Consider the following 15,436-nt stretch of genomic DNA (forward strand, 5'->3'; position numbering starts at 1 on the left):
AGGACAGGTTGTTCACCCTCTCCAAGGTATGGAGAACGAGAGGGCACTCTCTAAAGTTGAAAGGGGATAGATTCTGTTCAAACGTAAGGAAGTTCTTCTTCACCCAGAGAGTAGTGGAAAACTGAAACGCTCTTCCGGAGTCTGTCATGGGGAAAACACCCTCCAGGGATTCAAGACAAAGTTAGACAAGTTCCTACTGAACAAGAACGTGCGCTGGTAGGGCTAGTCTCAGTTAGGGCGCTGGTCTTTGACCAGAGGGCCGCCGCATGAGTGGACTGCTGGGCATGATGGACCACTGGTCTGACCCAGCAGCAGCAATTCTTATGTTCTTATGAGCTGATGACAGAGAACTTTAGCTGATAACAGAGATCTGCATGTGGGGTTGAAGGATGGGGGGAAAAGATGTCAGACCGTGGGAAGGAGGGAAAGACAATGATTCATAGGAGGTGGGAGAGGGAAAGTATGGATGTCTACTTGTTGGGGGGGGGGAGTGGAGGAAAAATGTGTTGCTACCTCCAAATTGGAGGATTGTCTGTTCCTATAAAATATCTTCCTCCCATTGTCCACCATCTTTTTTCCCCCCTACCCCACCTCACCCCTTCTGTTTCACAATTTGTTTTCTAGTCCCTCCCCCCATCTCTGGTCTATGTTTGCCCCTGTTCACATCTCTCCCTACCCCCACCCCTGGCCTAACTTAAAATAGCTCCGGGGGGCCCTGCAGTCCGGGCATCTCATCCCCTTCTGTCTATTTTCTTTTCTTCCCCTCACCTTTCAAAGTCAAAATCTTCCTTTTCAGAAGGACCCCAGTGTGGCAGCCATCCTCACAAGCTACCTTGAAGCTTTCCCTCTGTCGTGATCCGCACCCCTCTGATACAACTTCTTGTTTCTGCCTGGGTGGACTGCAGCAGAGAGAAAGCTTCAGGGCAGCTTGTAAGAATAGCTTCTGTGCTGGGGGCTCCTCTGAAAAAGATTTTGACTTTGAAAGGAGACTGGGAACGTAAGGGGAGAGAGAGAGATGGATAGAGATGGACAGAAGAGGAAGAGATGCCCAGACCATGGGGCCCCCCTGGAGCTGCAGGGCCCAGGGAAGCTGCCTTCTTTGTCCTCCCCTAACGCCGGCGTGCTTTACCATTTTGCCCAGCACCAACGTCAGACTTACCAGTCTATAATTTCCCAGATCACCTCTGGAGCCCTTTTTAAAAATTGGAGTCACGTTGGCTACCCTCCAGTCTTCCGGTAGTATGCTGAATTTTAGAGAAAAATTACTAACAATAGCTGTACAAGTTCATTTTTCAATGGGATGTATATCATCTAGTCCAAGCGATTTGCTACTGTTCATTTGGATGGTACATACCAAAAATAGGTCAATACCAGCATTCTTCATTATCTTTCACTGGTGGAGCTAGTTCTGCATGGTCAATATCCAGCATGTTCTGCATAAATGTTATAAAGTGCTGTTTATAATTTTTGGTGGAACTCCTTATGTCATATTTATAAAATGGAGAGACTTATTGCAATACAACAAGGTTGTTTCAGGAAATTTCAAGATATTTGGGAGCCATTAACAAAGTATTGTAATGATTAGAAAAATCTTGTTTCTCTTAAATTTACAAGTTCAATTATGGGGTGGGAGGGAGGGTATTTTTATTGTTACATGTTGTATAAGTATTGATTATATGATGGATAAGGATGGGGAGGGGGGAGATAAGAGAATATTATATGTATCATTGTTGATTATTAAGTGATATATTTATGGTTATTTGTATGGATATGTTATCATACTTATAAGTTTAAAAATGAATAAAGATTTAATAAAAAAATAAAATAAATAAAGTGCTGTTTTGTTTCTGGTTTCTATCGCAGGGTCTTCTGCAGTGAATTAAGTCAAAATAGAGCTTGTTCTCTGTTGTTGGGATGTTGTGCTCTGGGTATCTGAAAGGGTAGAGAAACCACCCAACTATTGGACTCATCTTTGGAGAATTCCTGGTCCATGATTTTCAGGAACTCTCTATCCCAGGGATCTCAAAGTCCCTCCTCGAGGGCCGCAATCCAGTTGGGTTTTCAGGATTTCCCCAATGAATATGCATTGAAAGCAGTGCATGCACATAGATCTCATGCATATTTATTGGGGAAATCCTGAAAACCCGACTGGATTGCGGCCCTCAAGGAGAGACTTTGAGACCCCTGCTCTATCCTCAACTGAAAGAGTTGGTTTGTCATCATCCCTGGTGATATCCCAGATGATGTTCAGGATCTGATGGTGAAGTGTTCTGATAGGCGATTGAGCTAGATTCTGGTTCTTCCCAGCTGTAAACTTTTATTTGCAGATGGTTCTGACAAAGCTTGAACAAGGTGCTGTGCTCATTGGTCAAGACACACATCTTGTACATGTCTACATTTGCTCTTCTCAGCCCGTTGAGGCAAACCCATCCCAGGGTGAATTGGTAGGCATATGGAGCATTAGCTGGACCTGCTCTTAATCCAAGAACTCTGACCAGGGCTGCTACATCTCTTCCTAGTAAGAGTAGAATCTTGGCTTTTGGATCCACTGGCTGCAAGTGTTCTGCTATTGGTTGTAAATGTTTCATAACCTCAGGTGTAGGAATTTCTTCCCTGTTTGGTATTTGATTGCACTCAGAGTTGGTAGATCTCTCTTGATGCTGCCATCCATCGCTTCTACCATGTAACCGCTTGTTTTTCTCCCAGATTCTGAGGTGGGAGAGGTAGTGGTTTCCCTGGATGTTGAATAAATCAAAGAACCAGGGACTGATTACTTTGCTCATCAATAACGACATACCTTTTCACTGCCTTTTCTGATTGCTCTTTAGGATACATTTATAGCAAATTCTGTATTTTCTTAGTTCTTTTCACTCGCTTAAGGGTTTCTCCCTGAATCCTCTACATTTCTGGAGAGGATGTGTTTTTTTATATATTAGACATTGTTACTCTTGATTCTCTACTTTCTTTGTAGTAGGAATATGGTTGGTTGAATATCTATAGATAACTCATCTGTCTTGTGCACCTCTATGGACATCAGGGTAGGGTTGCCATACTTTTTAACTGGCTTCTTCCCTTTAGCCTGTCTTCCCTACTTTGGGTACATCATCGCAGAAACTAGGATCGTTTCTTCTTTTCACCAGTTTTCTGATCAACTCTGTGAAGACTGTAAATGGAGGGAACTTCTCTTGATTGTTCTATTTATATTGCATGCCTATAGATGACCATTTCTCATTGATAATCTAATATCTGATGTAATGGTCCAACAGACAGTCTGTAATCAAAACCAAATAACCCCACTAATGAGTAGTACTGTTCCTTATTTGTTTACTCAAGGTCAATTTTATTATATTTCATTTTAAATTCCGCTAATATAATTAAATTTATGTAGATTGGGGGTAAAAAAAAAGCCTGAGTAAAGAGCTACCTGCACAATTGATACATGTCAAATGAATCGGCAAAAATGCCGACTTTGGCTCATGCATACGAGTCAGTCTTTGGCAAAAAAAAAACAAAACCCTTCTTGCTTATTTATATTTTCTTATCTTGTTTGTTTCTTTTTATAATTTTTATATATTTGGGAATACAAATCTTTACACCTCTAGACTAGGGTCAGCACTACTCATTTCACCAGCTACATTGTAGTGAATCATCCAGCATTTGCAACAAAGTAGACATCTTATTATGATTTTTTTTTTTGCTCTGGTTTTGGTCTGCTCTGGTCACTCCGTAGAGTCGCAGGAAACTCACATGTGACTTAATATCTTTCTCAGAATCTTAAAGTTCAAAATGGGAACCGAGAGACTATATTGCCGCTAAGAACTGAGCTGACGCAGCCAGCATTTCGCAGGTCTCTTATTCCCTCTGCTGCTTCAGGGCAGTTTGTGTATAGCACATTCTATTTCTTTCGTTTACTCTAATCGCTGAAATATTCAGACCCTAGTCTAGAGATGCACAAAATATAGTGATTACTTCAAATGACCTGAAAAAACTGACAGGTCTAGCTTGCCCCTAAAGAAAAGAGAGGCAGGAGGGATGCCCATTCCCTCCTGCCTCAGAAACCCAGATCCCCACACTCCCAACCCTAATCCCTACGAAGATTGTGGCCACCTGACCTCCCCCCCCCCCCCGGAAGATCCTCGGCAGGAGGGATGCCCACTCCCTGATTGGCCCATATACCTCAGAAACCCAGAAACTCCATTCCCAACCCCCCACCCCCATGAAGATCCCCTGAACCTGCAAAGATCATTGGCAGGAGGGATGCTCCTAGGAGGGTACTTGGGTATCAGGACCTTAGGATCCACCCAGTACATCCCAGGATGTACCTGGAAGAGGTCCTAAAGCCTTGCTGGAATAGCTTCGCCTATGGGATCTGGAGGATTTACTGGTCTTTGAACTCCTAACATAGCATTTAGAGCTGCCAGAATACTGGGACTCAGTGGATGACCTGCTGGACCTGGGGCCCTGTGTTTTGCCCTATTTCTTCAAGAGCATCTTTTACCACAGCTTGCCTGGTCTAATCTGTGGCCTTTTGTCTTTCAATCTGTGCCAGACTATCTTGGGTTTGGCTTTCTCTCTAAATACAAGCAGAATTCTGTGAATGCTTTTTGATATTTTTTATAAACAGCCTGTAACTGGCTGGCTTGACTTTTCTTACTTATCTCCTGCATTATTTTGTCCTATTGTCTGTCCAATATCATGGTGTATTTCTGAACCTCTAATTCAGTGTCTTTCAAACTGTGTGCCACGATGAAATTCCAGGTGTGCTACAAGAGATTCCAGAATTTTACTTTATTTTTAAAAATTCCCTTCATAAGTATACACTAGAATAGATGACATGTACGTTACGTATGCACGAGTCTATCAGTGTTATGTGCATCTGTGTGCGTAAGAATATAACTGCCCAGACAAGCATAATTCTTTGACATGATTGGTCCTTGTAAACTAATGGCACGTAAAGTACAGTTACTTACCATAACAGGTGTTATCCAGGGACAGCAGGAAGATATTCTCACTGATAGGCGACGGCACCAACGGAGCCCCGGTACGGACACTTTAGAGTGAATTGCACTCTAAGAACTTAGAAAGTTCTGGCTAGCCTGCACCAAGCATGCGCAAGTGCCTTTTTGCCCGACGTAGGTTCGCGGTCCCTCAGTTAAGATAAGCCAGCTAAAAAGCCAAACCGAGGAGGAGGGTGGGTTGTGAGAATATCTGCCCTTCTGTCTCTGGATAACACCTGTTACGGTAAGTAACTGTGCTTTATCCCAAGCAGCATATTCTCACTAATGGGTGACCTCCAAGCTAACAGAATGGGATGGTGGGAAAGTTGGCCATTAGGAAAATAAATTTTGTAATACAGATTGGCCGAAGTGCCCATCCTGCCTGGAGAAAGACTCCAACCAGTAGTGAGAAGTGAAGGTATGAACTGAGGACCAGGTGGCAGCTTTACAGATTTTCTCAATGGGAGTGGATCTGAGTAAAGCAACAGAAGCTGCCATAGCTCTAACTTTATGGGCTGTGACACGGCTCTCCAGTGTCAGTTCGGGCTGAGCATAACAGAACGAGATGCAAGCAGCTAGCCAGTTGGAAATGGTTCTCTTGGAAACAAGATGCCCCAATTTGTTTGGATCAAAAGAGATGAAGAATTGGGGAGAAGTTCTGTGAGGTTTTGTGCGATCAAGGTAATATGCCAAAGCTCGTTTGCAGTCCAAAGTATGCAAGGCTGCTTCTCCAGGATGAGAATGAGGCCTAGGAAAAAATACTGGTAAGACAATCGATTAATTGAGATGAAAATCAGAGACAACTTTTGGAAAAAAAACTTTGGATATGTACACAGAACCACCTTATCATGATGGAAAACTGTGAAAGACGGATCTGCTACTAGTGCTTGTAACTCACTGACCCTTCTAGCAGAGGTAAGAGCAATAAGAAAGACTACTTTCCAGGTAAGAAATTTGAGATGAGCTGAGGCCATTGGTTTAAATGGCGGCTTCATCAGACTGGAAAGAACCACATTAAGGTCCCAGACAACAGGTGGAGGCTTGAGAGGTGGTTTCACATTGAAAAGCCTCTTCATGAATCTGGAGACCAAAGGATGAGCAATAAGAGGTTTTCCCTGTACTGGTTCATGATAAGCAGTAATAGCACTAAGATGGACTATAATGGATGCCGACTTAAGTCCCGAGTCAGACAGAGAAAGTAGATAATCCAACACCAATTCCACTGCCAAGGAAGTTGGATCATGATGATGAAGACACCAGGAAGAAAACCGAGTCCACTTTTGTTGGTAACATTGCTGTGTGGCCGGTTTCCTGGAGGCATCAATAATCTGACGGATAGGCTAAGAGAGGAGAATTTGAGGAACTCAGCCCGAGAGAAACCAAGCTGTCATGTGTAGAGACTGTAGATTGTGATGTAGAAGTGATTCCTGATTCTGAATAAGAAGAGTAAGAAAAACTGGAAGAAGTATGGGCTCCCTGGAACTGAGTTGAAGAAGAAGGGAGAACCAATGCTGTCTGGGCCACTGTGGAGCAATAAAAATCATGGTGGCTGCTTCTCTCGAGCTTGAACAGAGTTCTCAACATAAGAAGAAGTGGAGGGAAGGCATATAGAAACTGACCCGTCCAATCCAGAAGAAAAGCATATGCCACCAGAAGGAGAGGAGAGTAAAGTCTGGAGCAAAACTGGGGCAACTGGTGATTGTGAGGGGCTGCAAATAAGTCCACCTGTGGAGTGCCCCATTGAGCAAATACGGACTGGAGAGTTGCAGTCGAGAGTTCATTCTTGAGGTTGAAGAATTCTGCTGAGGTTGTCTGCTAGGGAATTCTTCTCTCCTTCTCGCCTTCACCCAAGTCCAAATTTTCTGGGCCTCCTGATGCAACAGGAGAGCCCGTGCCTCCTTGCTTGCTTATGTAGTACATTGCTACTTGATTGTCCCTGCAAAGGAGGAGGACTTGAGGGCACAAAACATCGCTCTGAGTTCCAGGAAATTGATGTGAAATTTTCACTCCCTGGCAGACCAAAGACCCTGAGTCTGCAGATCATCTATGTGTGCCACCCTATATGGAGACGCGTCTGTCATGATGATTTTGTGATGAGGAGGCAAGTGAAAAAGGAGACTTCTGGAAAGATTGGATGAGGTCAACCACCATTGAAGTGACTGCAGAAGAGATGATGTCAGATATGTGTTGTGAAAGACGATCCATCCCCTGAGAAGCCAGAGTCCACTGAGGAGTGCACAGATGGAGTCTTGCCAATGGCATGACATGTACAGCGGAAGCCATGTGACCTAGAAGAACCATCATGTGTCTGGCAGAGATGGTTTGAAGTGGAAGCAATTGCTGACAGAGACGGATGAGAGTCTGAAGATGATCTGGTGGAATGAACGCTCTCATGAGAGTGGTGTCCAGGATTGCCCCAATGAACTGAAGACGCTGAGTCAGAATGAGATGCTTTTTGGGAAAGTTGACTTCGAATCCCAGAATCTGAAGAAAAGAGGTGGTCTGAGATGTTGCTTGGATCACTTCCTGGGATGAAACAGCCTTGATTAACCAGTCGTCCAGATAAGGAAAGACTTGAAGGCCGTGTGAATGGAGAGATGCAGCCACTACAATTAGGCACTTCATGAATACTCTGAGAGAAGATGCCAGGCCGAAGGGGAGTACCTTGTATTGGTAATGGCAATGATTGATTTGAAACCTGAGGTACTTCCTGGAAGCCAGATGAATAGGTATATGTTTGTAGGCTTCTTTGAGATCTAGGGAGCAAAGCCAGTCGCTCTGACTGAGGAAAGGATAAACAAGCACAAGAGATAACATTCTGAACTTTTCCTTCACCAGAAATTTCTTGAGATCTCTGAGACCAAGATGGATCTCAGTCCTCCGGTCTTGGGAACCACGAAGTAACAGGAGTAGAATCCCCAGCCCTGCTGATCGAGAGGAACTTCCTCAATGGCATCCAGCAGAAGAAGGGATTGCTCCTCCTTCAGAAGAAGGGAGGACTGTGCAGGGTTCAAAGCTGACTCTCTTGGAGGATTGTCTGGTGGAAGAGTCTGAAAATTGAGAGAGTAACCCTGACGAAAGATGTTGAGGACCCAAAGGTCCGAGGTTATGAGTTCCCAACGATTGATGAATAACTGAAGATGACTCCCGATGGGCTGAGGACAAGGTTGAGAAATGAGAAGACTGGCTACGCCCCGTAGAAACCTGTCAAAAAGACTGTGTAGCTTTGGGTTGCGCAGCCTGTTGCTTCTGCTGCTGCTGCCTTTGTCTACGAGGTTGAGACTGAGATGACTGCAGAGGTCGAGCAGTAAAACATCTTTGATAAGAAGACTGTTGCCTGAAAGAGCAGGTGGAGGCTTCTTGTTCTTAATCAAAGTATCCCACCTGGTTTCATGAGCCGATAACTTTTGGGTAGTGGTATCTAAAGACTCTCCAAAAAGTTCATCGCCCAAACAAGGAGCATTGGCTAGGCAATCCTGGTGGTTAACATCCAGCTCAGACACCCTAAACCAAGCTAAGCACCTCAAAGCCACAGACATGGCGGTAGCTTGTGATGTAAGCTTAAAAGTGTCATAGATTGAGCATACCAAAAACTTTCGCAGTTGCAACAAACTTGCGCTCAGGTAGATATTTTTGAAGAGCAGACACTTGCTGAACCAAGTGTTTAAGATAAAAGGAAAAATGGAAAGCATAAGAACATAAGAATTGCCGCTGCTGGGTCAGACCAGTGGTCTATCGTGCCCAGCAGTCCGCTCATGCGGCGGCCCTTGGTCAAAGACCAATGCCCTAACTGAGACTAGCCCTACCTGCATATGTTCTGGTTCAGCAGTAACTTGTCTAACTTTGTCTTGAAACCCTGGAGGGTGTTTTCCCCTACGACAGACTCCGGAAGAGACAGACTGGTTAGCAAGCATGACATTTTGAAACAAACGCTTGCCAAATCGGTCCATTGTCTTTCCCTCTCTGCCAGGAGGAACAGAAGCATAAACACTGGCCCCTGCAGACTTCTTCAAAGTGGACTCCACCAGGAGAGACTCATGAGGAAGTAAAGGCTTGTCAAAGCCTGGAATAGAAATCACCCTATAGAGGGCGTCAAGTTTACGAGGAACCCCAAGGATGGTCAAAGGAGTTTCAAGGTTTTTATAAAAAGTCTCCCATAGAATATCATGAAAGGGGAGCTTGAGGAACTCCTTAGGCGGCTAATCAAAATCCAATGCATCTAAAAATGCTTTAGATTTTTTTGATTCAGACTCCAGAGGGATAAAAAGTGTCTCTGACATTTCCCTCAAAAATTTTGAGAAAGAGGTCTGTTCTGGTTTAGGAACAGGCTCTGGAGAGGAAGGATCTCCATCAGAAGAAACCTCATCATCTGTCAAAGAGGCTCTTCAGAGTCTTCCTAGAGATCCAAGTCCCGCACCAGAGGTAAACGACCTCAAGAATCTGGTGTCGAGGGCTCAATATGCTTTGTCTCCCGCATCAATTTCCCCGTTCTGACCAACATTGCGTCAGGGGAGGTTTGGGCAGAATGACGATGTCAAACTGACTCTGACATCAAACCCCAAATTGGCAGCATCGAAGAGCTTTCCTGAGGTGGCACAACCGTAGACGCTGGTTCTGCAAAAGTCGGTGTTGACAAGATAGGCTCAGACCGCACCGGAGCCATAAGGGTCGGTGTCAGTAACCAAGAATCAGAGCGAACCAGTGCCACAAGGGTCGATGCCGATAACAAAGGCTCAGACCGGACCGGCACCGGAGGAGTCGGTGTCGCCATGACAGGGAGTAAGAGTTGTAACTGCTCCTGTAATTGGACTTGCATTATTGCTGCAATTTTGTCAAGAGATTGCACCGCTTGTTTTTTCACCGGTACGTTTGGTGCCACTCTGCACTCCGGAGATGAGGCTGATGACAAGGCACTCACCTCAATGGGAGCTGAGCATTTCTTAGGATGCCTTGAGGTCTGCAGGACTTGGCTCACTGCTGAAGTGACCTGAGGGCCTGAAGGGGTGGGAGAAGGCTTCTTAGCCGGCTTACCCACTGGCTGCGACACCAAGGTGGATTCCTGCGATGTCGAATGATGCGATGCTGACTTCGGTGTGGATGCCAACATCGGAGCTGGTGTCGAATCTCCCTCCATACTGGACCCAAACAATAACCGCTCCTGAATTTGATGATTCTTGAGGGTCCTCTTCTTAAGAGAAGAACGGGTGCACAAATCAGCCCTGTGGTCTGGACCCAAACACTGGAGGCACCAACGATGCGGGTCCGTGAGAGAAATTGGGGCAAGCACACCGTTCACACTTTTTGAAACCCGATTGTGGATGGGTCATGAATGGAAACACGGCCTCTGCTAAATCGAAGGTCGAGGTCTGAATTGTGGCAATAGGCCCTGCCGGGCTGCGAAAAATAACAAGATTTTTTTTTTTTTTTACAAAACAATAGTAAAAGAATCCGAACAAAAAGTTAGAAAAAAAATAGCCGCGTAAGCGGGAAGGCAGCAAAAAAAGTTCAACAGCTGTTGAAACATGACTTCTTAGCTCTGTGGAAACTAAGAAACTGAGGGACCGCACACCTATGTCAGGTGGAAAGGCACTCACACTTGTGCAGTGCGGGCTAGCCAGAACTTTCTAAAGTGTCCGTACTGGGGCTCTGTCGGTGCCATCACCCATCAGTGAGAATATGCTGCCTACTTGTCCTGGGATAATTTGTTTTATTTTTTATTCAGGAGTTATCCTAACTTGAACAACAAAGCAATCAAGGTTTTGTTACCGTTTGGATCTTCTTAGCTTTGTGAACTTGGATTTTCAGCTCTGACAGAAATTAAATTGAAAAAAAAAAATAGAACTACTGCAGATGGTAGATGTTTTTCTTGTTGACTATTGAGCCACGTTTTGAGTTAATTTGTACTTAAAAACAAGCACATCCATTGCATTGCTTAGCAATTCTATTCTATCTACTTTAGGTTCACCATTGTTACAATTACCCATACATAGCTTAAAGAACTTTATATAAATAACTCTCAAATTTACTTCCCCCTTTACAAAAGCGTAGCGTGATTTTTAGCACCAGCTGCGGCAATAACAGGTCCTACACTCATAGGATTCAGAATAAACACAGCATAAAAAAAGAGATCCCCGAATCAAATATTGGCATTTTTTTCATCAAAACGGGACATCTATTAATTGTCAATCCCGCCCCCAATTTCTTCCATTCATTTTTCATGTTCACATAATATCTTATTAATTCATGATGGTAAACATAAAAAAATTTTTAAAACACAAAGCACACTATACGCAGAGAAAATGTTAATTATTTATATTTGGGGGTTTTTCAAAGATGTCAAGGCAGATAACTTTAAAATATGCAATGTCACCTCAGTAACTATAGAAAAATAGACAAATATAGTGCAAAATATAGACAGCAGATATAAATTCTCAAAACTGACACATTTGGGGGGGGGGGGTGAGTAGGTTCTTTCTGGAGGGTATGGGTGTCACTCATGACCATGGAGGACATAAGAGTCTAGTCCTTCGCAGTAGCTCGTTGCTATTGTAAACCTTATCTTATGCTTTTGTTTTACCTGCTGTTGTCACTGTTTAATATAAAGATTTAAATATAAATTGAAAATAAAATCATTTATCCTACCTTTGCTGTCTTGTGATTTCATGAGTCTCTGGTTGCGTTTCCTTCTGATTGTGCATCCTTTCTTTCATTTCTTTATGCACTCAGGCCCAATTGTCCCTTTCTATTCCCTCCTTCCTTCCCATGTCCTTAGTGCCCCCAGTGCCTCCTTCCCATGTCCTTAGTGCCCCTTCCTGTCCTTAGTGCCTCCTTCCCATGTCCTTAGTGCTCCAGAGGAAATTGCGGGCCAGCTAGGCAGCAATTGGGTGGCCCAGAACTTCCTCTCCGATGTCAGAATTGACATCAGAAAGGTTTGTGGGCTGGCACCTTGACCTTCCTTCTCTTTAGTTGCGGCGGGCAGCAGCGTCTGCGGACCGGTGGGGGGGAGAGGTTGAAGCAGTGGTAAGCCAGGCTTTGGCGCATAGGTAGCAGCAGTGGGGGCCGGTCCGGGAGGTAGGCTTTGGCACTGGAGGGGGGGAAGGATTGCCTGTCCCATTGTCCCCCCTGCACATCTTCGGGACGCTGTCCCTGAAAACGGGACATTTTGGCGTCCCAAAGCTGTGCATGGGGACAACGGAACAGGGGATCTAAAAACAGGATGGTCCCGTTCAAAACGGGACATATGGTCACTTTATGCATGAGGCAAATATCTTTCATTTACAAGGAAGCTCCGGAATGAGAGAGCATAGGATGTAATCTAAGTAAATACTTTTTTAACAGAAAAGGTAGATGTGTGGAATAGTCTCCCAGTAGAGGTAGTGGAGATAAATACTGTGTCTGAATTCAAGAAAGCATGGGACAGGTCTATGGGATCTCTTAGGGAGAGGAGGAGATATGGATTCAGTGGATGGGCAGACTGGATAGGCCATTTGACCTTTATCTGCCATCATGTTTCTTTGTACTGAGGCCCAGATTCTCAAAACTGTTTAACGCGTTTTTTTGAGAATCCTGGCCTGAGTTGGTATGGTCTTGAATACAGAAGCACACTGGACTAATGAGAGTGCTGAAAGAATCCTTATACTTCATTTTTTCGTACTGGGTAACATTAGAGAAGAAATTTGTATTCTCATTTGGCCACAAGCTGAAAAGCAGTGCTCCTATAACATGAAGTCTCAAGAATCTTTAAACATTTTAAGTGGTTATCCATAATTTTGATAGTTATACAGACTATTTACCCTCTTTCCAGTCAGGTTTTTAGGATATCCACAATGAATGCATTAAAGAAATTTGCATATAATGGAGGCAGTGTATGCAAATCAAGTTTATGCATATTCATTGTGGATATCCTAAAAAACTTGACGGGGACTTGTATACTACCTTTTTGTCACTCTGGCATTTCAAAGTGTTGGGTACTGAAGAATTAAGTGACTTGTTCAAGGTCATAAGGAGCAGCACTGGGATTTGACCTCACAACCTCTGGATGCAGAGGCAGCAGCTCAACCAGTGAGCAACAGGGGGGTACTCCAGGGCCAAATTGAGAAACACATCCAAGTCATACTAATTCTACTCACAGTAGAGATTCAAATTAGAAAATGACACGGGGACAAATTTTTCCCCGTCCCTGCAGGAGATCAATTTTCCTGTCCCTGCAAGTTTTGTCGCTGTCTCTGTCCCTGCCCCATTCCTGTAAGCTGTGCCTTAACTGTACAAGCCTTGAATGCTTATAATTTTAAAGTGTTTGAGGCTTGTGCACATGAGGATGGAGCTTGCAGGAATGGTATAGGGACAGGAAAAGAATATGCGGGTTTGGGACGTGAAAATATGTTCCCGCGGGGACAGGGAAAAATTTGTCCCCGTGTCATTCTCTAATTAAAATATAATTGGCGATTCTAATAGTTTGTTTTTGTAAGCTTCTTTTACCTATGTAAACTGACCATGTGTTGAGAAAACATTAAAGAGAGTAACTTTCTTTTATTGCTTTAAATTTTCAGCACAGATTTATCCAGGAGTTATTACAGCAATAGGAAACTAAACTACAAAACATCAACGTTTACCTCTTAATGGAGACTGGAGACAACCAGTGTCAGCATCCTGATTCCCAAGCCAAGGAATATAAAAGACCTTGCAATGTATTATTTCATGCTTTACCTTCTAAGCAATCCTTGAAATCAACTGTTTTTGCTGCATGACCTATCAATATGGTGCTAATTCTTTTGATTAAAAAGCAGCGGGAGGATTCAAATAAGTGATTAGATTCTGGATTTGATGCTGTACACATTGAAACATTATGCAATATTTAACGATTGTGGACTTATATTGTGTTTGAACATATCTAACAATTTATGCTGTTCCTCCTCTGAATTCTGGCATTATACCTAATTAAGACAATTTAGAAAAAAAATCAATAAACCCTAGTATATCTGTATGAATATTCTTCCATTATTTTCATAAGTGAGCATAACTTTCAATTGGAAAGCCAGTTCTACAAGTTCCAGTTTAGTTCTATTATGGGGTTTTATTTCAATAAATTATTTATCAGAGTGATCTGTTTCAGACACCTCTTGAAAATGCAAGATTTTCTAAAATGCTGATGCACTGCTGGGAATAATGCCTTAAGTAAAGAGTCTGTTGATCTCAAAATAAAATGATTTTGGTATTCCTTTATTAGTTTGTGCTTTCTACATTGGTGAAGTGATCTTTATTTTTGTTTGTTTATTGTGGGGGGTGTTGGAGGGAAGACTAGAAGCTTTTAAATAAAATCAGAGAGGGATGTTGATTTTCTGGGTGCCTAGTCTTTTCTTTCCTGTATCACAAAGCTATATCTCTTCCAAGGTCAATCATTTTCTAGCTTCTTGTACTACTGTAGGGATTCTGAGTGATTTTTCTATTTAAAACTTACTATTCAGTTATATTTTAAAAATATGGAACCTGCCACAATATAAGATTACTACAAATTCCATAATTTTAATATTTTTCTCCACTAATTTGTTCAATTAAGATTATTGACTTTTGTTTCACCATATGTAAATGAATAGACACAATTTTTTAAAAATGTACTTCATATTTGATATACTACCCATCGATACAGCTATCTGAATGGTTTACAATCTAATCAGATACTCTAAGTAATTTCCTTATCTGTCCCAGTGGGCTCACAATCTAACTGTGGTACCTGGGACTTGTCCAGGGTCACAAGGAGTCACACTTGGATTGAATCGACAGCTAATGTGCACTAACAGTTACGAGTAACGTAGGTAACATGCTAACAATCAATGCAACCTTTTTGCAGTCAGTATGTTACAAGTATTCCTAAAGTGGATAGGTATGAGGAATTGGCAATGATTGCATCTTACAATTAAACTGGAAGTATTCATAGTGGTGGCAGATAACATGGCACATTGTATTATGTTATCTGTCATTCAGTCATTGAGTTTTAAAAAAATTTCTCTGTTAACTGATTGGCAAGATGCTGCTAATACTATATCAATATTGTAAAGATGTGGAATGTCATTTAAAAAAGGATTTACAAATCAGAATTGAGATGTCCAGGTTGCAGCGGCGGCGGCGAGGAGAGCGAATAGGATGTTGGGCATGATTAAGAAGGGGATCACGAGTAGATCAGAAGACATTATAATGCCACTTTACAGAGCAATGGTCAGACCACACTTAGAATACTGTGTCCAACATTGGTCTCCATACCTTAAGAAGGTATGGAGACCAATACCTGCTGGAGAGGATGCAGAGGCGAGTCACGAAACTAGTCAAAGGTATGGAGAATTTGAGCTACAAAGAACGCCTCGGAAAACTGGGACTGTTCACCCTTGAAAAGAGAAGACTGCGAGGGGATACGATAGAGACTTTTAAAATATTAAAAGGATTTG

General features: G+C 43.0%; 1 protein-coding gene across 7 annotated transcripts in view; it reads left to right on the forward strand.

The window, feature by feature from the left end:
* The window catches only part of COL6A3 (collagen type VI alpha 3 chain), a 1,265,605-nt gene extending 1,251,386 nt beyond the window's left edge, over positions 1 to 14,219 (forward strand). For all 7 annotated transcript variants that reach the window (XM_033946673.1, XM_033946674.1, XM_033946675.1 and 4 more), the window contains one exon: positions 13,547 to 14,219. In XM_033946673.1, coding sequence (XP_033802564.1) covers positions 13,547 to 13,587 — 41 coding nt within the window. In that variant the 3' untranslated portion in view covers positions 13,588 to 14,219. The remainder of the gene's footprint in view (positions 1 to 13,546) is intronic.
* The last annotated feature ends 1,217 nt before the right edge of the window (positions 14,220 to 15,436 follow it).

Source organism: Geotrypetes seraphini, chromosome 5 (genome assembly GCF_902459505.1).
Source record: "Geotrypetes seraphini chromosome 5, aGeoSer1.1, whole genome shotgun sequence".
In the NCBI taxonomy this organism is placed as follows: Eukaryota; Metazoa; Chordata; class Amphibia; order Gymnophiona; family Dermophiidae; genus Geotrypetes; species Geotrypetes seraphini.